The sequence below is a fragment of the Cylas formicarius genome, unplaced genomic scaffold (assembly GCF_029955315.1).
Source record: "Cylas formicarius isolate icCylForm1 unplaced genomic scaffold, icCylForm1.1 PGA_scaffold_2__14_contigs__length_35257938, whole genome shotgun sequence".
Taxonomy (NCBI): Eukaryota; Metazoa; Arthropoda; class Insecta; order Coleoptera; family Brentidae; genus Cylas; species Cylas formicarius.
The window spans coordinates 30,295,708-30,321,799 of record NW_026844319.1 but is presented as its reverse complement, the minus strand read 5'-3'; the positions used below and the strand labels follow the sequence as shown (position 1 = coordinate 30,321,799).

At 37.2% G+C, this 26,092-nt stretch overlaps 1 protein-coding gene across 9 annotated transcripts in view; it reads right to left on the bottom strand.

The window, feature by feature from the left end:
* LOC132698107 (uncharacterized) overlaps positions 1–26,092 on the bottom strand; it is a 55,709-nt gene that overhangs the window by 5,247 nt on the left and 24,370 nt on the right. For 5 of the 9 annotated variants that reach the window (XM_060663974.1, XM_060663977.1, XM_060663975.1 and 2 more), the window contains 10 exons: positions 25,445–25,911; positions 22,164–22,184; positions 20,123–20,511; positions 17,941–18,214; positions 17,232–17,398; positions 15,655–15,966; positions 13,588–13,700; positions 13,216–13,269; positions 10,846–11,400; positions 963–1,502 (listed from right to left, as the gene is read on the bottom strand). In XM_060663974.1, the coding sequence (XP_060519957.1) occupies positions 963–1,502; positions 10,846–11,400; positions 13,216–13,269; positions 13,588–13,700; positions 15,655–15,966; positions 17,232–17,398; positions 17,941–18,214; positions 20,123–20,511; positions 22,164–22,184; positions 25,445–25,911 (2,892 nt within the window). The remainder of the gene's footprint in view (positions 1–962; positions 1,503–10,845; positions 11,401–13,215; positions 13,270–13,587; positions 13,701–15,654; positions 15,967–17,231; positions 17,399–17,940; positions 18,215–20,122; positions 20,512–22,163; positions 22,185–25,444; positions 25,912–26,092) is intronic. The other 4 variants (XM_060663979.1, XM_060663981.1, XM_060663978.1 and 1 more) reach the window with 4 other exon arrangements.

Genomic DNA, 26,092 nt, shown 5'->3' with positions numbered 1-26,092 from the left:
ATCTAGGACTACCATCGTGGTCGTAGTTTTCTTAAGGATGAATTTCGTGAAAGTCGCCCAAAATCGGTGGTTGTCCACGAAAACATCGATGCAGTACGCGAACTAATTTTGCAGGATCGTCATGTGTGAAATTTGTTCGCGTTGTGATATCGTGGATCTACGCATATGAACCTGAAAGTATGCAGCAGTCGACTGTGCGGGTCTTTCACAAGGAGTCAAAGCCCAGAAAAGGTGTAGGTGCGCGAAGCATCTCGAAACAAATGGTAGCCTGTTTTTTCCATGAACACTGACCACGTTGCAACTGCTTCTTTGGTGAAAGGTAAAACAATCAATTCTGAATGGTACACAACCATTTGTTTGGCGAAAGTCTTCGAAGAAATTAGAAAAACCAACCGCCGAAGACGACAATCCCGATCAGTGCAAACAAAGAACTTTTTGAGCATTAAAAACGTTGATTTGATGAGCCTACCACCATATAGTCCTGATTTAGCACCTAATGACTTCTTTTTATTCCCATACATTAAGAATAAATTACGTGGGCAACGATTTCTGACAACAGAAGAAGCGATTAATGCGTTTAAAAAAAGCATGTTTCGGAGGAGGGGTTTGTAAATCTTAAGAAGTCTGTGAACACAAAGAATTATGGAGTCGTCAGGGGTGGCAGACTTTTCCACAGATTCTAATAGAGAAGATGCTGTAACAGCAAATTTAAGGTATGGTTGGAGAACCAAAACTAACCAAGAGCAATATATGACTTTGAGTATTTATGCATTATTCCTAACTGGTACATTAGTACTCAAGAAAGGTCTTCTCGGTCCCCCACAAAATACACTGTCGAGTGAAGTAAAACTGAAAATTTTTGGTTAGTTAGAAAAAAATGCTCTGATACTTATTTTTCAAATTTGATCAATTTTTTTTTGGTTAGTTTTGGCCGTCCGCAATCGCCTTCATCATTCGCGTACCTGTTTCAGCTGTTCCGCGAGAGACGGGGGCGGACCCACCTTCGTGCCGCCCCCGTCGACCCAAGAAATCTCGCCCTGCTGCACGGTACTGTCCTTCTGTACTCTTGCATAAACCACGCCCTGATTCTGGGCGGAGTACACGCCAGATCTCTGTACTTGACTATATTGCACCGAAGTATAGTGTTGTGATTCGACCTGCTGCTGCTGCTGCTGCTGGAGGTTATACTGCTGCAAATATCGCAAGTTAGTGTGCAAGGAGGCGGGCCTCGGCACGTTAGAGGTGGCAGTGGTTGATATGGTAGCGGTGGTGGTGGTGGTAGTTGGTGCGATGTTAATGAATTTAGACTTTGGCGAATAAGCGACCGGATCTGTCAATTCGTCGGCCGAGTTGTAACTCTCGTCGAGACCGTAATCCGAGCTGCTGTTGCTCAACGAGCCCTTTTTAACGCTCGGCAATTGTCGGTTCGCCAACGAACCGCGCGTCGCCAGTTCCGCCTTGCTTTTGGTCGCAGCTATGTCTAATAGCTCGTGGGGCGGGACCTGGAATTGCACCATCAACCATATAGCTACGAGGGCTGAGTTTTATACGTCGGTATTTTCTTAAACTAGTCCTGCCATCTGGCGACTTTATAGGGAAGTTTGACATTTTGAGGTTAGGTTTACTAGTTAGGTTTCGACGAAAGAGTGTTGTTTATGTTTTTTGTGATAATTTTAAAAAATTGTGATGGTTAACAATGGAACTTGACCCGGAGCATTTTCGTGCAATAATTTTTTACAACTTTAGAAGTGGACTAACTCAACAACAATGCATCGATGAACTTAATTCGACTTTTGGAGTCAAAGCATCATCCAGGATTACTGTTTATCGCTGGTTTTCGGACTTCAGTCGTGCTCGTAGTTTTTTTATGGATGAATTTCGGTAAGGTCGTCCAAAATCGTCATGTGACGTACCATGAGATTGAGGTACCTTTGGGCATTAGTGGGACCAGCATACATACAATTTTGCATGCACATTTGGCCGCACAAAGAAATTGTTTGCGTTCGATTACACACAATTTGACATCGGCTCAAAAAAATGCTCGTGTTGGTTGATCGAAAAAGAGATGATCGTGAAAGGTGATAATTCATGGACCTATGCACATCTAAGCAGCAGTCGACTGTGCGGGTCTTTCAGAATGAGCCCACAAAAGTTGTTCGTGCGCGAAGCACCTCGAAACAAATGGTAGCCTGGTTTTTCAGGAAAACTGACCACGTTGCAACTGTTTCTTTGGTGAAAGGTAAACCAGTCAATTTTAAATGTTACCAACCATTTCTTTGTCGAAAGTTTTCGAAGAAATTAGAAAAATCTCTCACTGATCAGTGCAAAACAAGAACTTTTTGAGCATTAAAAACGTTGATTCGATGAGTCTTCCACCATATAGTCCTGATTTAGCACCTCATAACTTCTTTTTATTCCCATACATTAGAGAATAAATTACCTGGGCAACGATTTCTGACACTAGAGTTGATGCGTTTAAAAACCATGTTTTGGAGGTGCCCGACTCGATGTGGGAAAAGTGCTTTGATGATTGGTTTTGTCGAATGCAAAAGTGTATTGATCATCAGGGTGAATATCAAGTCAAACTCAAGCAGTTGGCTGTTTTATGTTAAGTTAGTGGATATTCAGAAGGCAATGATATCAGACGATACACAAGAACGCTCAGAGCAAAGTACGGTATAACAACGACGGTAACACGACTTCTCCACAAAATTTGTTGGCTGTTGAACAGGCTGAAGAAACAGTAGTTCTTCAGTAAGCAGTGATCGAGAGAGGATTACAATTCTTGAAAATGTCATAAATGGGAGATTCAAAGAAAACGTACGGTGCGGTAAAAGCTACTGCATTCCAGAATTTTGACGGACACTGAAGACAAAAAAATGATTGGTTTTATCGAATGCAAAAGTGTTTTGATCATCAGGGTGGATAATTTGAGAAACAGTAAATTCATATTTGTTGGTAGCTTATCGTTTTTACAAATCCCAAAATATAAAAGGTAGCCCTCGTACTATGCCTATGCCTATGCTGAGAGTACAGGAGCTCATGAAGCAACTATGTAAATTTTTTTGAGAAGGTCCATTCAACGTGCGCTTGCGAGAGATTTAAAATTTCGTTTTTAACCAATGGCAGCTCTAATTACAAACAAAATGGCCGGCAACAGATCGTCGATATTTGGATGCGGCATTTTTACGGCAGTATTAGCACAAAATAAGTCGAAATCCTATTAAATTTTCAGGCGAAAAGGGAGTTAAGGTCTGGAAAAACAGTGCAGAATCGCAGCGCTATCGTTTTCGTAAATCGGCACAAAGCGTTAGTATTCATAAACTCATAGGTTTAACCTCCATTGAAATAACTTTGAGATGTCAGATATCTCAAAAAAGTATAGTCTGTCTAAATCTTCATCGTGTTGGCTGTCGACGGACCCTTTTCCAATAAAACTTTAACGATGTTGTCACCTATTGTTATTGGGTAAAACCATTAACAAAAAATTTATTCTGACTTGAGCGACAAGGCAGGGGTGGGCCAGGTATATATATATATATATATATATATATATATATATATATATATATATATATATATATATATATATATATATATATATATATATATATATATCGTTTATTGACCATTTACAAATACAAAACGTATTTTTAAAGTCAGCAAAAGAATAACAATTTATAAAATAACTTAAAATAATTTAGATCTACTGTGCCCGATAAGTAACAAATTCGTTTATGGAATAGAAACAATGCTCTTCAAAAAACTTTTTTGATAATTGTTTGAATTTTTTGATGGAAAGTCGTTTAATATCAATATTTTTGGACCGAAAAATAGTGTTTGCAAAAATATTATACAATTCTAGATTAAGTTTATTTTTTTGTGTAGTACACAACCTCGATCTTAATGTTTTGATATTGTCAGCTGTTCGCGTCATGTAACTGTGATATCCACCATGAGTCGGAAAAACAGACAAATTTGAGTGGATTTCAACTAAAGTTTGGAGAATAAACATACATGGTAACGTAAGTATTTTCAATTCTTTGAATATTGGGCGGCAGTGGCTGGACGGCGGAACACCCCCAAGAACCCGAACCGCAGACTTCTGCAATCTAAAGGCTCTCTCGGCCTCCGTCGCGTTCCCCCACAGTAGTAGACCATAAGATAAGATACTATGAAACAGTGCAAAATAAACTATACGGAGAGTGCTTTGCGAGATCGAACCTCGCAGTTGTCTCAGAACAAAAACCTGAGATGACAATTTACCGCACAGGTAGTCTATATGAGGCGACCACGTTAAAAACGCATCTAGGTAAACACCAAGGAGTTTGACCGGTTCAGATTTTTTACTTCTTCGATTGGTATTGAAAATTAGAGTCTTTGTTTTATCGGAATTTAATTTAAGTTTATTTGCAGAGAACCAGTGCTCAATCATAGAGAGTGTAGTGACAGCCTTTTTATTTAAATTAGTTAGATCTTTCTCCGATTCAATCAATGATGTGTCATCCGCATAGAGTATACTGCGAGCAGCATTTGTTGCAAATACTACATCATTGACATATATTATAAACAAAAGTGGACCAAGGATGGAACCCTGAGGCACTCCATTAGTAATGTCCAACAGAGTGGATTCCCGATTATTCCAGACAACATATTGCTTTCTTCCGGTCAAATAAGATTTTAAAAGGGCTAAGGTATTTTCACGAATTCCGTAGTACTCAAGTTTAGACAGAAGTATATTAGTATCCACGCAGTCGAATGCCTTGGTGAGGTCGCACATCGTTACCGAAGTCGACAGGCCCTCCTCAAACCCATCAATCACATGCTCAATCACTGTGTATAAGGCACGGATGGTGGACCTACCTGACCGAAAACCAAATTGGGAATCTGTTAACAATTTCCTTCCCTCAAAGTAAGCAATAAGTTTATCTTTTATTATCGACTCAAAAATTTTTCCAATGATAGGAACGATTGCTATTGGTCTAAAATTATCTAAGATATTAGTATCCCCTTTTTTATGGAGTGGAAGAATTTTTGTCACTTTTAATTCATCCGGAAAACATCCCTCTTCAATGCTATTGTTTATTAGTAACGTAATAGGTTTCAGAAGTGAAGATATTGATTGCTTAATAATATTGGCATTTAGACCATAATAGTCAAGACAACGAGAGTTTTTTAGTTTTAAAATCGCTTCCCTAACATCACTCTCCACAACTGCCGACATAAAAAACGAGAAATTGGGTCTAGATGATCTGGAGATGTAGGTCATAGCATCTACTACTGAAGGTGTGATGGTTTTCGTTATCTCCGCTGACACAGAAGCAAAATATCTGTTGAACTCCAACGGAGTAATAGATGATTGAATAGAGTTACTGTGCTTAGACCGTCTCTCCGAATTAACAATATTCCATGTCGTTTTAGATTTATCATTTGAACTCAGAATTATGTCATCATAAGTCTTCTTTTTCTCCACCTTTATAGTGTGACGATATTCTTTGTGGAACCGCTTGTAAGCATGAAAGTCTTGGTTACTTTTTGAACTATGGTATTTTTTTTTAAGGCATAAAAGATGCTGGCGCATTTGTTTAAGGTTTTCATTGAACCATTTAATTGGCGAGCAATGGATGGTAGAGTTAACAATGGGAAAGAAACTGTCGACAGCTCCCCTAAGTTGTTCAATAAACATAGAACAAAACTCAACGCCACTTTGTTCGTTACTGACAAGTTTGGACCACTCAATGTGCTCCAGACTGTTGCCGAACGCAGTTATACGTTTATTATTTATTAACCTTCTTTTAATTTTATCATGATTACGACAAAGCACTGACGAATTAACTTTTATTAATTGTCCCAAATGATCTGACAAAACGGGGTCACAGACTAGGACACTTAACCGGTCACTAGGAAAATTGGAAATTACATTGTCCAAACAGGAATCTACTGATTTAGACTTCCTGGTAGGTTCTTTTACAAAGAACTCTAAGCCAAACGAAATGAATATATTTTTTAACTCCTCTGATTGTGAGGTTTTTTGTGTTAAGTCTACGTTAAAATCGCCAACAATAATTAAGTTGTCATAACGTTTATGAAGAAAACTTATCATTCTGTTCAAATGATCAATAAAAATGGATACATTGCCTGAAGTAGAAGATCTGTAAAGAGCAAGTAAAACAGTCTTATTATCAATAATTTCCGCTGCACAAAATTCTGCATGAGTTTGAATAGCAAATCCGCCGACATCTAGATATTTGTATTTGATATGCGGTCTTGAAAAAATAGCAACGCCACCATGTTTAAGTTTTGGTCTACAAAATGACGAAATTAAAGTAAAATCGTTCATTTTAACCGACTCAAGCCCACCGCCATCCAGCCAATGCTCAGAGAGGCACAAAATATCAATATTATTTACTCTTGCAAACAGTGAAACTTCATCAATTTTATTATGTAGCGCTTGAATATTTATATGTAAAATATTGTAGAAATTATTAGTTGACAAAGAATGGATTTCCTGCACTTTTCCCCAAGCCTTAACACTGTTCATTCCCTTGGGTGGCACAAACCTCACTTGCTCCGGACCCAAACTTCTTAGATGGAAAAAATCTGTTTATCTTCACTCCCACAGGCCAAAGATTCGGATCAAGAATCTTACTCGAATCTACCTCCGGGATGGTGACTTTAAAAGAAGAATACTGTGTTGGAAATCTTGATTGTAGTTTGAACACCGACGCATTGGTAGATAGTTGATTCAAATAGACACTGAGATCATCCTCGGACGTTTGAGGGTCAAGTTTGGTAATGTGATACTGATGGCTCTTCTGGACAGCTTTTAATGAACAAACTGGATTCTCCATTGCACCGATCAAGACATTTGTGGACCTCGTGGCTCTAGGGGCCCTTGAAAACTGCTTAGAACTATCCCCGGTAACGAGATTTTGTACTTGGTTACAAATAGTCGTCGCTTCAGCTTGTTGTATCGCAACTGCCACAGCCTCAGGACTAAATTTTGAATTGTGAGGCGGATCGTTGCGCTGATTTCGATGTTTATGGTTATGTTTATGGTGTGTTTTAGGTTGCTCCAGTTTACCAGGCACGTTTTGATCATGCATCACTGAAATGGTTTCTGCAGGCTGGACAGACTTCAACAATCGTATCTGATCTGTCAAAGCTTCGATTGCAATAGCTTGATTCTGAATCGTTAGTTCTTGCTGTTTAATAATTTGTTCCAAATAATAGACTTTTAATTTATCTGTGCCATCCTGATGAACTTCCTCGACAGTAATTTCAACTGGTGAGACGACGTCAGTTTTTGCAGTTTTGGCAACCTCATCTTCACAACATGTAACCGATTTACCATCAACAGACCACTTCGCAGTTTTTATCTGCTTTAGACAACTGACGTGTGACAAAACACCGCATCTAACGCACCTAAGACCAGATTTAATGGAGCTGCTCTTGCACCTTTTGCATACTCCCAAACTTTCACTCATTTTTCAATGATAAAGCAACTATCGGTCTTCAGCCTCAAATAAACCAATCAAATAGACGAAAGCTTCCGTGCGCACAGTCCGTTCCCAACAGATCAACGTCACCGGGGTGACAAAAACTAATCTGACTCCGCGCAATGACAACACACGTGCACAACCTTTAAACAGCCTACTGATAAAACAGGGGTTGTTGCTAACACTTAATACGAAGAGAAAAATGTTACTATACACTCCGCACTAATTTTGATAAATTAAATTGCACTCCGAATGAGTTAAATACGCTAAACATTCAGACAAAAGAAAAGTACCACATAGGGCGAGCACAGCGCGCACACAATCCCACACAACCAAAAATATAGTTCATTTATTGCTTTGACGTTTTAAGTATTTTACCGTGGTAAAACTCATCCCAACATTAAGTAGGTCTCGCCTGAGATGGACCGTGACAAATATTTGTAAAAACTTGAAATTTTTACTTGAAACGTAAATGGACCGTTTTAAATTTGATTAAGCATTGATGCTGAGGGATAGGTATTTTCGAATGATAGAAGCGAGTGTTCCGACACGGTGTTTATGCCCATCATACGAAGAAGATTGAAAGCATACTTATATCCCGCTTGTTAGTGTAGGCAGATAAATTCCTAGGACGGTCCTGGAATGGTTACGGGTAAGGGTCTCTCGACAGGGTGTTCTATAAGAGACCGCACTTTTGGAGTAATAAACAGTAGTTAATCACGGGATCGATTGTAAAAGCACTATATTTCTGGTCTAAGTATATATTTCTTTATTTCTGATATATTGTGAGCATTCGTGGCAGTGTTGAATAATCGTTTTTATTGTGCGTTTCGAAAAAGTTATTTGTCGCTTCATGCAAAACAGGTTATGAAAAATGTGAATGAAACTTTAATCAGTTGAGGACTTATCGAACAGGAAGCTTTTTTTTTTTACCGGAAAGTGCATGATAAATTTCTTCTATGCTCCCATCTATTCGAGATTACTCTATGGTATTCCCTCTTGGGGAAATTCAAGTCATACGACATCTGTTTTCAAATCCCAAAAAAAAGTTCGGAGGTGTATTGCTGGAGTGTCGCCAGATAGTTCGGGCAGGCCCCTCTTCCGGGAATTAGAAGTTTGTTTATGGGTATATAAAAATAAAAATACCTTACAAATAAAACGGAGATTTCTACGACTATAATACACGTAACAAAGACTGTTTCTCCATAAAGAAAATTAGACTACAATTTTCAAGAAAATATTTTACGAACACCGGTATTAAGAGTCTACAATAGACGGTCCCCAGAGCTAAAGAGTAATGTAAACATTTTTAAATCCAAACTAAAGTTTTTCCTCCTAGACAACTGTTTTTATAATTTAAACGAATATTTAACCTATTAATGTTTGTCATCACTGTATTGTGGTGCTCTGTCATATATTTTTATTATATAAAATTTTAATGTAATTTTCTGGCTCATTTGCATGATCTATATTGACCTACTTGACGAAATCCATAATACACTTATTGTATTCTAAATATGTGGGATAATAAAGATATTATTATTATTATTATTATTATAACCACCTGAATAAACAAAAAAAGTATATATTATTACCAAAACCTTTGAGGGTCCCTCCCTAACGTTGTCCCTTCATACCTATGGGACGATGAAGATTGACACACACTATATCGTCGGTATACGACAGAAAGTGACCAAGTCCAATATTAACAATTTTAAGCTATTAATATTTGAAGATTTATGAACAAATATAAAATTCAATTATTTCTTGCAAGTGTATTTTAGGGGAAATACATATTGAATAGGTTTTTGTTAATCTACTACCATAATAAAAAAAAATTGTATGGTTTTATTAGTCATAATATAACTATACCGATTATTTTCCTGTTCAAAGGAAATTAAGGTCAATTTGTTCCCCTAACATTTATTAACTATTTAAATAACAAATTCGCGATTATAACAAATTATTAAACAATAATAATTACTAATAAGAAAAATAAAGTAGTATTAAAATAATCCTAACATTATACTTCTTCATCACTGCTTTCGTTTTCTGCAGGTTTGAAACATTTGTCTTATTTGGTAATTACTTGGTAAGTTGATGTAACAGCCAATACTTATTGGGAATAATTCGAGTTCGGCAAAGTTTAACTAAGTCATCCTTTTTGTTTTTGAATATTGGCAAGGGTTCTGGGTGGCACTTTTCTAAATCTCATTCTTTCGGGGTACTATTGAGTCTACCCATTACGTTTCCTCTTATATTTAGAACTTTGTATTCTTCGTCGTAATTGTATCTGAACATTATTAAATTTTTTGTTCCTTTTTCATACCGGAGTTGTTTGATCTTCAGCCATTCCACTCTTTGACCAGTTTTGTCTCGAATCGTATTTTTTAATGTTGATTTGCTGAGTTCTTCAAGATTAATAAAATCATTGTACGTCAGCTGGTTAACATTATAAGCACTCGAAATTTTGTTTTTCTACCCCCGTCTGTAAAATACCTAATTACGCAGCGCAGCGTGCGGGCAGCGTCGATTTACCACGTCAGTTTCTTTTCCCACAAATTCGAGCCACTTCGGACATTACCGGGATTTTACCGCACGGGTTTTGGAGCAATCGGATGTTTTCGGAGATATTTCCCACGCTTTGAATTTTGACGTTTGTCAATTCTGACACTCATGTCAGTGAATGTATTCGTGTTTTGCGAAAATGTACCCAAAAACTAACGGTCGTAGAAAAAGTATAGTATGCAATACGTTCGGTAAACTTTTTAACTCACTCGTTTATTCAAAACTCGCCCCGGTCGTGTCAAATTAACTCGTGAGTCAACGTTTACCGCACGTGTTGCATAATGTGCTACTGTCATAATTGTTTTCCAGTCATTTAAGACAGACTTTTGGCTCGTTCTATTGCACTATATATACATCGAGTCTGCTTGCATGTGTGAATGGTCTTTTTCTAATAGGTATGGAGGTACTAAGCAAAAAAGCACAATATTATTACTTACCAAAAGCTGGGACTAAGGTTTTTGATTTAGTACCCACTACACGCTCCAACTTACACTATCAATAATATTATTTAAAATTCTAAAAATAAAATCCAATAAAATATACCTCGATTTGGCCATATATAAACTTCGGACAACTTGGTCATTTTCTCTTGTAAGTTTTTTTTACATACGAACTTGAACAACTGCACCATCTCAACTTATGGAATTCATTTATAAAAAAGAATATATTACGTTTTGAACATTGTACTGTTACAAATTAAATTCTAGAAAATTTGGACTTGGCCAATTTCTCTTGTACACCGGCGATATATCAACGATCATCCAAACCTGTTACGTACCGCACTGTCGAATTCTTCCTTGACCGGGAGTTTCCTTTCCACCGTCGCCGTTTTGTCGTCGTCGGGACTCGCGTCGGACACCTCCGTATCGGAGAGTTCCGGATTGAGGGTCTGGAACAGCGGTTTCGGCGGCTGTTTCCGCGACATCTGCGGCGTGAGCTGTTTCGAATTTATACCGTCGTACGGCAGCGCCATAGGCAGCCCCGCCTTCCTTTGCGTGTCGAGCAGGTCCTGTTCCAGGGCTATGATCCGGTCCTTCAGGTTCTTCACCAACGCGTTGTACTCGGTATCCTTTTCCTGCAACAGCTGCTGGTAAAAGTCCTCGCGATGCAGCATGTCGAGCTCTCGTTGCTGGAACTCCCTGACCAACTGTTTGGCCCTGCTGTATTTTTTCTCGAGGGCCGCGTATTGCGTCTGAGATTGTTCCAGCATGTTCTGGTACGTCTGGACCTCCTTTTTGGCGAACGAAAGCTGCCGTTCCGCGTCCTGCAGACGCTGGTTCACCTGTTCGAATTTTTCTGAATCGTCCGGCTTCATCCCGTTCTGTTCCATGATCTATGTTGAAAACAGTAGTTCAGGACTTTTCACAGATTAATCCTTGAAACTTACAATTTATGTATAATCCACCTTACTTTTTTTACATATACATAGATCTTTCTCTTATATAAAATAACAGTATTTTCGTTCACCCGTATAAGTTCCTTCCCTGCAAAATTTAACCGATGAAAATAAAAGGTAAGAAGATGGAAATTTTCTAAAAAAATATTTACGAATGAAGCTTCGTCCATAACAGCAGGTGTATTTAATAGGAAGAATAAACATTTTTAGTCCACCAATAATCCACACAAAATGCAGGCAGTGAAAATCGCAAGTCAGTTAATGTATGGTGTGGTAAGTTGAACAATTGGAGGAGGGGTGGTTTCAAAGTCGTTAAGAAGGGTGATTTTTGAAGAAACACAGTCAATGTAACAATATGACTTTTTCTGTTATTAATAACTTTAGTTGGGTAGACCTTTGCGCTGACGACGGTGACAAACACAACGTTATGACAGTTAGAATGTATTTTATTACGGGTCCCGGTTACGAATATCAATATCATTAAAAAAAATCCCATTTTAGGTTTATTTATTTCGAATGATATTTCAGATCAAAATAAAACTTCGTTTTACTTTAATTAAATAATTATTTAAGTATTTTTCTTCTAGGCATTGGATTAAGGTCCGTTGAAGTAAGAAATTTTTAATGCAGCAAATATTTAACAAATTTAAACTAATTGTGCGGTAGATAAAAACAATCTTAATAATTAGAATTTAATTATTTCTGTCGAAAAAGATGTTCTATTCATTTTTTAAATAGGCTTCCACATTTTACTACTTGAATTCGTCAATAATAATAAAATTGAAAATTGAAAATAAAACTGAGTTAGTGATGATGAAACGTTATTTTTAATGGAGAAATAAGTCATAATATTAATATCTAATATTAACACTAATTCGCGATAACAAGTGATCCACAGAATATATTGAAATTCACGTCATCTAAATCTGGCGAAAATAAGTATTTTTTAAACAGCACAGTTAGATGGCGCCACAAATATATATTTTTTATTTTAATGCGACGGTCTTCACTTTTCTTAAACTTTGACAAATGCATTACTCAGAGTTCAGTTTTTATGATTATCGATGCTTAATACAAAATTAGTTTTTTTACGATGAAAATGCAAACGAAAATTTGAATTATTATTAAATAAGCCGTTAAAGAACTATGTTCATTAATTACCCGAAATCAAGTAAAGATACATTCACAACAGGTACTTTTGTAAAATAAAAAAATATATATTTTTGTACTTCGTTATGCAATGCTGGTCAAAACGATATCTCCAAATTATGCTAAATAAGGCAAATATTAAAAAAATATGTACTCAGAGTTCAAAGAAATATTATTCAGTAGTTGTTATTTATAAACGTTCACGACTGATGGAGAAAATAACGATCACTCAATAAACATTTCCATTATTTTGGTTCATGTGAAAGTCGATAGCAAATAATAAACAATGCAAAGGATTAAATAAAATGGCCGCAATTATTGAAATACATGCAAGTAATATTGTACCCCTACTAGGAATTTTGATTTTAAAATATTAAGAAAGTAGTTCAAACCTACAGTATTAAGCGTGATCATTTGAACCTAATCAAACCAATATTCAATCGATTTTAATTGCAACTGTAAAATTGTCTGTTGAAACAAATGATTAATGGGCGTTATCGAAGACAAATAATTGATTAGTGGAAAAGATTGTCACAAACAAAATCGCTGAAACATTAATGACGCTTGATAATAAAAAAAAGTGCACGCTCCTATAAAACCTACCTTCGACTTTAGGCGTGTGACCTCATGCTCAGAGAACTTAAGCTTGCGTTGCGTCTGCACAATACAACACATAACGATTATCCGCCAAAACGATACACAAATAATATTGGTAGTTTATACGGGGGTGGCTCAGTAAGTAAGCAGAACAAAAAAAAAACCTTTTTTTCCAACTTTGGAAGTTACTTCCAGGTCTATAAGTCTGAGCACTTCTTGAACGACCCTCGTAAAATTCCTGCTTTATTATTTCCACACCATGCAATTACTATGTTTTTTTGTTTGTCATCAAAAATGCGAAACCAAGGCTCCTCCCCAAAATTTAACCCGCAAAAACGGGAAGCCACACCCACAAGCGGCGAAACGTCGAGGGTTTACCTCCTGCAGCAGGTTCCTCAGGGATTCCGAATTATCCTGCTCGTTGTCGAAGAGGCTTTCCTGGTTCACCGTCGGGCTCGCGGGACCATCGCTTACGCTCGTATTAGCGGATCCTGCGACACGCGAATCGAGATGGTAGCAAATGATCGAATGTTCAAATGGTCGAAAATTCCGAACGGCGTTCGGGTTAGGGCGGGGGGATGGTTTGTAACAACCGATGCGCCAACAGCTGAGACGTAACGCATACATGATCGAGTGACAGAATGTTTAGGTTAGAACCAGCGATTTTTATAGGGATATCAAGATTGAAACTTATTTAAAATGATTCATCTTACTAAGTTAACATTTTATTACTTTTTTTAAACAGGAATTCAGTTAATTGTGGGTAGTAAATTCATTTGATAATGTAGAACACGAACAGAACCCCTTAACAAATAGTTTTTAACGACGATTTTCTGTATTATTCACGCAGAAGGTGTAAGGGAACGAGGTAAAATTGATTTAATATTTTATAGTAGCTCACAAAAAAGGCATTTTGCATGTTTAGTGAAAAAATGTCGTATTTTATCACACTATTCACCCCTATATATGTATATCAGGAAAAGTGGAAGAGAATGGTGTAGTCATCTTAAGGAAGGGGCAACATAATCATGAACACTTGAAGGACCAAATACAAGACAGGAGAAGTATGTGTAAGAAAGGAGACTGAAAGAATATATGCAATAGACTTGCGACAAGGTAAAGAAGTTATTGGTAATATAAATATTTTTTGAAATGTGTAGTACATTACACTGTACGACTGAAAGTATATAAGTATTAATAAACTTGAATTATGTTAACGTAATTTTAGAAATGCTGAAGATGCCTTACTTCCTTCACCTCCGTATGTACCCCTACATAGAGATGGACTCAATCGAATGTACTTGTAGAACTGAAAGACTAGACTAGAGTTGTGGGAGCAATTAGTTTGGTTATACAGTTTGGCACAAAAGCTTGGCATGGGCCATTTTTCTTACAAGTCCGTGTGTGAAAGGATATTAGCCAATTTGTTGGACCTTCACTTTATCAAATGTGGGCATAAATTTTGATTTTTTCCTGGGATTAGCAAGTATTTTATATTTTTTCCATAGATAACCTCTACCTTTGTATAAGTTAATAGGAATCACCAGTAAATATTAAATAATATATATATATATATATATATATATATATATATATATATATATATATATATATATATATATATATATATATATATATATATATATATATATATATATATATATATATATATATATATATATATATATATATATCAAAGTGGTACTGACAAAGTGACCTTTCTTGGTAATTCTTGAAGTCTTAAAAGTCATAAAAATCAAAAATGTTATTATTATAGGCTTTTACTTGGACAAGGCAATGTGCATCGAAAAAAATTATGACGGAAATACTATGTTTTGGCATAATTATTAAAATGCTTGTGCTTCAAATTTTTGTTTCATTTCAACCATTTGAACAGTTTTACATCATAAAAGAGAATAATCAGTACAAATATTTTCTGCTACACCAATGCAACAACAAAAGATTCAGTGGGACTCTGAGGTCGTGAGCCCAGAAATTTCAATAAATTTGATTTGATAGACGTCAACTTTATCTTAGCCCGTAGCTATCATAAATAGGGGGTTATAATGACAACAAAATATTCAAAAGATACTCACTGGTTAATAAAAAATATTCTTTTGAATGCGGGTTGCAAAACCCTTCGATAAACTTAACAATATTTTTTTGGAAACAATAATTGATTCTATGCTTAGGAATTTATGTGTCCTGTGCGGATTTAGCAACCAATGTACATCCTGTATCTTTAAAACGAGCACTGTTTTCTTCGTATTTGGATTCTACTTAACTGGTATCGACTGTCAAATTATAAAGTCTGCTACATCGAGATCCCTAGTGCAACGAGACTCACCGAGACGGGACCGAACGCCGTTCGGGATTTTCGACCATTTGTGGTGTTCCCCGCGAATCAGTAACGCGCTCGGCCATAATCGGAGATATTTGATTTACCCGTTAGCTGTACGGTACTCGCGTCGCTCTGTTGCTGCTCCGCCTCCAGCATCCTCTGCCGTCGCTCCTCCCTCTCTTTATCGGCCTGCAAGGACTGTCTGATTAGCTGGGCGACTTCGCTGTTCTCGGGATCCCTCTCTCGTCCGATGAGGAACTTCACAAGGCCGGAAGTGTTCCGCAGGACGCTCGCCGCGTAAGCCTGAGTCACGCCCACCAAGCTCTTGCCGTCCACTTCGATTATTTGGTCGTTGACTTTGATGCGGCCGTCTTTCGAGGCCGCCCCGTTTGCCGTTATCGTTTTGACGAATATCCCTGCACGAGCATAACCGTTACGATACGCCAAATCGCCCTAAGATCCGTGAACACAATAGACAGGTGGCCCTCGGTATTTACAGACAGATATGTCTCCAAAATTTAACATACTTGCGATAAAGACAGGCTACTGGAATACTATTTGGAGCTTAACTGAAACTAGTCCGCATTTTACTCTGTACCCGTTCATGTAGTGAGCCTTTACTGTTTAGACCGGTTTGCACTTTACTCTGTACCAACGGAGTCACGGTTAAGGCTGTTAAAAATTTTAATTTGGTCAAATAAGATTTGATGTCCACTTTCATTCGCCATAGGCTTAAGGCTCTTTCATTTAATTAATTTTCATTTAAGCTGGTTTTTATATTGATAAAAAACCCACAGTGGCAAGTGTGGAGTTCCTTGCGGACTCATTTTCTTTGGCAGGTTGTGACGGAACGCCTAATATCTTTGAACAACCAAACAATCTTAACGGCGACTCAGATCTTTAGCTTTCACCAATACGGGATCAGTCATTTGAGACAATGATCACGCTCTTCCTTCAGCTCCGCCCCCCTCAAACAATATATAAGCATGTACAGAGTAGAATGCAAATTAGTTTTTCTTAAGTTTTGAATAAGGCTGATGATGATGACCGACGCGGGAAGAATCCAAAAGATATGTAAATAGTATTACAGTAGCCTGAAAAAATATTATTGAGACATTGTTAGCAGCAATATGATCATGCAGGTCACTCAGGGTTAAATCAATGATCCATCAGTAATAGACTAATGGCCTAATGGAATAGAAATATTGTCAAAGCTTTAAGATAATTGGCGATTGCTATGTCAATATCATCATCATCAATCTTTCCAAGTTATATCTTCTTTAGAAAATAAGTCACTATTATGTTTTGGTGCTGACAAAAGTTACAACGTTGTTATTTCCCATTGTTATTCACAACAATATTTGTTAAATGAATTAAACCTCATTTCTAGTTTTTATCTTTTTACGGAGATGACATCCAGGATCGATGACTTCTATTGGTTTGTCCCAAAAAAAAAAAAAAAAAATTGACGGCAAAAATGCCCATTATTCTGTTAATTACTTTGGATAATATAATACCTGGCAACATTACTTATATATCACTCATTTAAGCAAATAACATTAAAAAAATTCTAAACGAGCTAAAAAGACTTTAAAACAGTGCGTTAGAGCCTGGGTCACCGAGTGACGTCACCGTAAAGTAACCTATTGCGATTACGGATCCTGTGAATATCAGAAATTACCGAGTTTTTCAAGACCGGCGTCGGCGCCGACTCCCATCCCTATAATACTCAACCCCAACCCCTCTGGACCTTTGATAAGTTCCACCGGAAAAACGTCCATCTTCTCCACCCGTTTTTCCAGTTCGTATTCGGCCGACGCGGCAACCGGATCGACATCTTCGTTGCGCCTAGAAACACATGGGATATGAAGCTTTCGATTTTCAGCGAAGACTAGTATACGGGGTGTTTAAAAAAAAGTCGTAAAGACGTAGTCCATGAAATTATTAGTTAATAGAATAAGATATTCTATTAAAAAATATATAATACACAGGGTGTTCCATTAAAAAAATATGATGCTTATATGTCAGAAAATTGACAGTTTTGTTTTATACGTCACTTGAAAAAAAACTTGGCTACTGACCGTACATTTTGTTTTTTTTTGTTTACCTTGATATCACTAAAAACAAAAAATTACCTCCGAGAAGTGGAAATTAGCTTTCCGATACGAACCCCATTATGAGGCCAAATTGAACAAAATCCTAATTTCAAGTAGACCGAAAAAGTGCGAAACGGTAATGCGACCAAAGAATAAAAATTTTGATGTCCTGTATTGACCTTAAAACCTTACCTACAATGTTGTTTTACAAAATACGCGTATATTGTGCAAAAACTGAAAATATTTCTTGGAGGGACCTTAAATGTAGCTCCTGTGTAAGTTATGGTGCCGTACCTGTCATAGTCGGTTATGCTGAAAGTCGAAAACACTCTGATCGGATCGTTCGAGAAGTTCACTTTGGTCGGTTTGGGGACGTACAAGGGATAGTCCAAGTCGTCGTCCTCATCTTCGGGCGGTAGGCCAGGCACTTCCATCCAAAAGTGCCCGTCTTCGTAGTAATGAACACCGTGTTCCACCCCAACAATCGGCACCGGTTTGGGGTTGATTTCGAGCGCTTCTTCAGTTGCGCAGTCCAAATGGTTGGATTCCGATATACTGGTTACCGAATCTATGTATCAAAATAAAGCAATTGTAACCAAAAACAACGGGACTAAAGTCGACAGAAGAAGAATATCCAACTTTAGAAAGAAAACATCGATGAGTATTCGTCCAAAGAGCTTTGATAACAGTTCAGATTGAGTGGATTTTGTTTTCTCAGTATTTCGTATGGGTCTTAAAGTGTTTGAGTGTTTGAGGCCGGCTTTCCTTTTTTTGTTATCAGTCAAAGTTCTTTTCTGCAACCAGAGTACAACCGTTGGTTATACTTAGTCTTTGTTTACGTGTTGAAGAAACAATGGGAAATTGGCGAATGCCCTGAGTTGACGAGCCCAATTAAATGCAAAGTAGTCGTAGAAGTAGGATTCCGCGGGTGACATTGCACATTGTCCGCAGTCTGCAGAAGAGTGTCAGTTATTTACATTAAATTTTAAACATGGTGGTAAGCTGACCAAATTGGGTTATGTTGCAGTGAGTGAGCAATGAAAGTCTAAAAAAACCATATTGGTTTCCCTGAAGGAAGGTGGTCCCTTCCAGTCCCTTTTAATTAAGGCATCCTCTTATGTTTTTGGACGTAAATCAACATACGCCCAGAAAATGGCCGAATAATCCTGGTACATGTGGCCAATAGTAGCAAAAAAAAAACATTGATAGAGATATTGAATACACAATTAGAAAAAACGAAATTTTTTATTTGAATTTATGAGACTTGCGCGCCACCTACCTTGAGACTTATGAGACGTCTAGTGAATCACGTTGAAAGTACGTCATCAGTTTACAAACACGGAGTTGATAAAATGGTGCTAATGTTTTTAGAGCTCTATTTTATGTCAGGAAAATTTGAATTTTTTGTTTCTCGTTCTTGTCGCTTTGTTGCAGTAAAATCGGGATTTTATTTATTGAAAATCACTTCTCGCCCTATGTATAATTCCAAAAAAAGAAACCATGGAGTCTATCCTAAACAAACTACCATCTCAGCTAAAAAAAATCGATTTGAAACAGCAAAAATACTTAAAAAAGTTTGTTACCCCTAATAACTCTCAAATTTCTCGTTTTTTTGGATTCCCTAAGATTCACAAACCAGGATTACCCATTCGACCCATTGTCACTATTGCTCCTCCAACAAATTCTCTAGCAAAATATTTGGCTTCTATATTAAAACCCTTTACAGGGAAAACTCATAGTTAGTTAGTTATCAACTTTCTTGTTTACTGAGCTGTAAAACTATCTCAGCCCGAGTTCCTGAATCCAGAATTAAAACACCTTACCTCTTCTCTTCTCTCTAATAATTTCCACATTAAAGATATTAAGCGTTCCATCACAAAATACATTTCACCACAACAGAAGTTAAAAAATACCAACGTCAAAACCAGATTTACCACTTGTCTTGTGAGCTCCGCCCCCCTCAAACTGTATACAAACAGGTACAGAGTAGAATGCGAGTCCGTTTCAGCTAAGCCCTGAAGAAGCCCAACAGGATGATTCGCGAAACGTCAGCAAGTTCGTAGCAGGAGGAATCCAGAAAATTTATAAATAGTATGATAAAGACCTTGTAAGGATTTGGGAATTACATTCAACCAACAAGGAAACAGAGTTGTCTAAAATCAATACTTTGGGATAAGGTACATAGAACAATGTACAAGTTGCTTGTACCCTTGGATCTCCTAAGATCGAGTCTGGATTAGATAGAACTGGGAATGGCACGATTAGAAACATGACGAAATCATACAAATTTAATTGAAAAAAACCAACACAAAAAGCTCACATGGTTTCTACATACAAAAGCAACGGGTGAACATAGAGAACAAGCTGAAGAAACGTGATATTTGAAGTAATTGGAAACTGTATCAATGTAATAGTAAACTTTTAAAGTAAAAAAGAAGCATGTAATTTTTTAAAGATCTATCGCGCACACACTCACCGATCAATCCGGAATCGGAGGCGGAGACGCTAGCGTCGAACCTCGACTGGTTTACTAGTTCCTCGTCCTGAGTGGACATGTCCAAACTAGACGTGGACTCGTAATACTGGGAGAGGGGCTCCGCGTCTTTCTTATTGTCCAACAGTTCAATGTGCTTCTGGGTTATCAGATCGTTTAGTTCGTTCAAAGGTTCGGTGACGGTCTCCTCTTGGATTGACGGCGGTCCCAGGCTATCGTTCAACGACACCGGTCCAGAGGAATCTTGCACTGAAGACGTAATAGAGTCTTGGAGTAAGGAACTGGTCGCGCTCGGCGGCCATTTGTGGATTTTCGGATCGCGCAGCAGCCTCGTCACCTCCTGCGCCTCTTCGTCCGATAATAGTTCGGCTCTGCAAATGGTGCGTTCAAAATAGGCACTTACACTATTTTTCTAAATTCATAAACATTGCTAAAGGCCATAGCTGACCGGGAAATTGGTTTTAACCGAAACAATTGCAAATTAAAAATAACGAAATCGACGAGGTTAGAAAATGTCGACGCTAGTGACGTTAGTGCTCGTATCGGTAGTGCATCTGTCAAGTTGGTTAAGTTGGCTCAAAGCCCAATTCGCGAACATTCTTATTAATACGACCTCGTGTGCAAGAGATGGCGCTGTTGTGGTAATAAGGTCACAGGTTTTGGCTACACTTTCGCCGATCAGTGTCAATTGCCATGTGTTACAGAGGCTGTTATTTTTTTTCCTATCCCAGTTGAATTTATTTTAATACAATATAAAAAATGACAATTTTCGTGCTTATTTTAAAAGCAGTTTTATTTATTTTTGTGTAATTAGATACGCTTTTTTTAAAGTATATTTACGATAAGCATTATTCCTTTCAAAATAAAGTGGAACTTATAAAATACATAGTATCGTATGACTGGCTGCAAAGGAAAACGTTTACAGACACTAACTGAGTAATGTTACAACTCCAATGTAGACTAAGAACAGAACAGAATAAGCTTGCCTCGGTTATATAGTCATGTAAGCTTGAAAAAAAAAATTTTGGAAGTGCAACAACTGATATTTCTAATGTGCTGATTCCAAAAATGGCACTAGTTTTTTTCTATCGCCTCTACTTTTTGAGATACCAGTTAATTGATATTAATTCTAATAGAGAATGAAATAAAGAAATTAATATTTACTTTAGAAATGAGCCAAATGTATACCTTGAATTGGGAATATACTCTGAAAGAGAGCAGAACAGCTATGTTTAACTTTTTACTAAATTTTGGTGAACCAAATACTACTTTTGTCTCGTAGAACTAAATAGCAACAATAGACACAAATTGACATACTAGGGTCCCTTGAAAAGTTTCCGAGCTTACCCTAGCACTAGTTACCAAAAGCTAGCGATCTTGGTTGTGCTCCTGTTGATAGTTACTTACCAAAGTGTCAGCCATTTTGAAAACGTGGTTTTCAGTTGAAACTCGTTGGAGGGAATCAATTTAACTGTTTTCGTGAAAATTGAAAAAAATTAAAATTTTAAAGGTTTGAGAGTGTGGAAATATAGATAGGGCCGGATTAGAGCCATGTCTCGTAGATATTCATAAAGGATTTCTTCGTTTTACGGTTCTAAGAATTACCAAATTCTAAAGCAAGCAAATGTCAGTTCTTGACGAATAATAATGATTAATATTACGGGTATATTTGGCTGTGCGGTTGCTAGGTGGCGCCTATACGAGCACAGACGTCACCACAAATTGTTTTGAAAGTTCTTTTTTGACGTAATTGAAATTGAACCATTTTGATCAACGTAAATCAACATTACAACAAATAATATACATACATCGTTACAACGTTAACAAAACAGAGCACCATAAAGCTGTGTAAGTAAAGTGAAATGTTTGTACTCTTCGAGTGTTACCACAACCTTTAATCCCAACACAAAAATGTGCCGCCACATAGAAATTATGAATGTTATTTTTCTTAACAACTACGTACGTCCCAAATTAGTGCAGTTAAAGGGTTACGCAGCTATCACCTATTTAAGTAAAAACTCACCTTATTCTTTTCTCCAGAATTCTTTACGGTAAACAGTCATTATGAAAAAAATAATAATCATTATTATTCTGGATTAAAAACTATGTCCTATTTTTTTTATAATCATGGTTAATATGGCTATCCAATATGGCGGTAAAACAAGGCCAACGCGCATTTTTAAATAATATGTTTCGTTCTCAAAATGAAAAAATGTCAAAAACCAGCACGAAATATCTCCAACTATTCGAGATTTAATGGTAAAACAGGGCACAAAATCCGTAAGGTACATTTATGAGACTGTACAAAAATTATCCTTCACCTCGAAGGATATTTAATAAATTCATACTTTCCATTAAAATCGTCTGGTTTTTAATTTCGCTCTGCGAATGGAAAACTACCAGAATATGATTGGCAGCTGAAGAAAACCGCGCATTTAAAAAAAGTAGTTGAAATGCACCGGGCGTAAATAAACGTAATAATTATACTTTCTCGTTTGTCTCGTATAAGCGGCTATTTTTAATTAACAAATTAAGCAAACCACTGATGCGGAATTTTCAGAAAAATACACACAAGTTAATGTAAAACCGAAATAGTGAGAAGTCAATGACAGTTGACTTGACTTTAAAATGCGTGTTTCGACCAAAAACATATAACTTGTTGGACATTTTGATCTGTCAGATGCCGGGAGTTTCGACCGCGGTTCTTTTGTTTTGTTTGATGTGTGGAATAACCAGTTACGATCATCCTAACTTCAGTTTACGTAGGCGAGCTACACAGTACACTAAATAAGATAATCAATTATAAAAACAGATGGCGCTGGCGACATTACTTTCAAATTGGGGAGCCACACAAGATGTTTTCAATGTTATACGCAACTAATATTCCTTTCTTTTTTGCGTATTAGTGGGTTTATAAAAAACTAAACTACCGCAAACAGTACACAACTAAAAATCAACTATGCAATCATAACCTCACATTTCAGTTGTTGTTTATTTATTTGTTTGTTCTCGGTTGCCAATTTTTAAACCAAAATAAGCGTGGTATACATTTTTCACAAAAGAAGTTATAGTTTGCCTTTGATTTGCTACGACATAACTACCACAGATATAACAAAATTTATTTGGATTGTTCACACAATGACTTCTTTCCATAGACCAGTACAACCAAACTGCGCATAAGCAGGTTACAACACTGTATTGACGCTTCTGCGCCAACCCTATTGTTTTGCAGAGAAATCTAATATTATCCAGTGTTGCCAAATCACATTTACGTTCATAAAAATCAATTCATTTAAAAAATAAAGCGATGGAGTAAAAATGTGGCGTTTTTTGGAAAAACGGCATCCAAACATGTACAAAACTGGGTACTAATTCGTATAGTTATGTACGCTTAATTAAAAACCCTCGATAAAAAATAATTTAAAAATTTAAAAATAAATGATAAGAAAAATCATATTAATATTACGTCTTCATTTCTATTAAAAAAAAAAAAAAGCTAAAAAATAAAAGTGTAAATTAAATGCATTAACGATTGCCAGAGTACTCCCAGTTACTGCGTCCAACTAACCAAAACTAACAAACATTATTTGGATTGTTCACACAATGACTTCTTTCCATATCTGTATGTTCTAGAACACTAAAAATACTCTACGTAAGCACGTTACAATGTATCGACGCTTTTGCGCAAACTCTGTTGCTTTGCAGAGAAATCTAATATCATCCAGTGTTGCCAAATCACATTTAATTTCATAAAAATCAATTCATAAAAAAAAATTACGCGGTCGACTAAAAATAACATATACAAATACAACATATACAAATAAGCGAACATCAAAATCAATGTAGGCCTGTGTTATTATTAATAGAAAACTGGGTTCTTACGCACAAAAATTCGTATAGTTATGTACGCTTAATTAAGTCTTCATACAAAGCAATTTTAGGTGACTGGCAGTCAAATTTTCCTACAATTCTATAAAAAAAAACTTTAAAAGAGAAAAGTGGAAATTAAATGAACTGTCAACTTCTGCATCAACGATCGCCAACACTCGCAGACAGTGCGTCACTTACATTCCTCCCCAAATTAAGTGTTGTCGTGTCGTTTGCATTTAAAGAAACTCGACGTGGGGCCAATATGGAGCCTTGTGGCACCCCCAGATATAAAGTCGAAACTTAGAAGCGATACTTCTGTGATTAGATCCTTATCTAAAGAACTCACCAGCGGTGTCCCACAGGGAAGCACACTGGGACCTTTATTATTTATAATATTTTTTAATGATATATCTGATTCTTTCCCAGACAATTATGTTTCCTTATATGCAGATGACACTGCTGTGGCAATGTCATCTAGCAGTCTGGAACATCTCACGTTCTTGGCCACAAGGGCAATAAGTGGTATGACCCGATATTGTGAGAGTAACGGTATTTGTTTGAACAGGACAAATACTAAGATGATATTGTTGTCGCTTAGGGATTGGAACAAGAGCTTATTGGTTAGAATTCGGACTAACATTGTCAAGTATTTGGGTTTGTTCATAGATAATAATTGGTCCTGGACAGGCCAAATTGACTATGTATTAAACAAAATGGCTATGCATAGTTTTGTTATTTGGCGACTGCCGTCGAGTGTGGATCTTTAGCTTTTACTATTGTATTATTTCGGATATGTTCAATCTAGCTTATCATACGCTATTATATGCTGGGGAAACTCCGCCAGAGCTGTTGGGGAAGTCCTGTGGTTACTCTTGTTGAACCCTGTTCCCAAAATTTTCACGTTTCCCTCTCTCTATGTATTAAATAGCATAATTTACATAAAGAGTAATCTGTCTAATTATTGCATGACCAGAATTGATGGAGATTACAATTTTAGAGGTAATCTTAATTTGCGAGTGCCAAGTCATAAGCTAGCCAAAGTAGCTAACAGCCAACCAATAAAACTATATAATAAGTTGCCTTTGTCCGTCAGACAGATATTGCCTGTCCATTTATTTAAGCAAAAATTAAAGCTCAATTAGAATAAGAATGTTGTTTATTCTAACGATGAATGCTTTGATTGTAGTAATGCGGATCTCTCGGTGTGATATATTTTGTGCGTTTGTACATATCTGTTTTTAAAGTTTGTATTTTAGAGTTGTAATGTATTTTTTTCTTGTTAACATTATCCAATAGTTTTGTTAAAAGTTAATGGAAATAAACATTATCATTATCATTTTGTCTATTTGGTTAACGAACGTGTCTGCTTTGTACGGTCTCACGAACTGTACCTGGACGGACCCCCGCACTAAACCGTGTCTTTTGAATACGTACTTGCTGCTCAGTAAATTCTCCGCTTCGTCGGGTGTCATGGCGTCCGCTTCCGCCGCGTTCTTATCGGTCGCACTTCGCTCTTGGTCGTTGTCGCTCACGTCAGCGTACTCAACGTCGTTGGCATCGAGAATGTTCGCCTCGGACCTCTGATTTTCCGGAGTCCGGGCGATTTTCTCAGTCTGCAACACCTCGAGGTTGATGATGAAGGGTTCCGATCGGCGAGCGCCCTCTAGTGTGAAACTTTCCCGCGATTCCAGTTCCGACAGCACCGAATTCGTAATGGCGGCAGATCCGTCCGAATCCTGCGACTTTTGGGGCACCACGGTCACTTGGGACGCGTCCGAATCGGTGGACGCTACGGACTTTTGATGCGCCGCACTGACCGACCTGTAGGGGACCGCGTAGTCCGCCTCCGAATCCGTCGGTGACACCGACTTGCTGACACCTAAGCCCTTCCGATCCGCCACCTTAAAATTTATTTCATTAATAGTTTCACTTAGATAATAACAAGATTATCCCCGTTACCCAATCAGGATATAAAGCTGGACATGTATTACAGCTCTACTACACATTACCTGTCGCGTCACCAAAACTACCCGTTACAGCAACACGTCGATTCGTTGAAATAAAAGGCAGAATTTTTACACA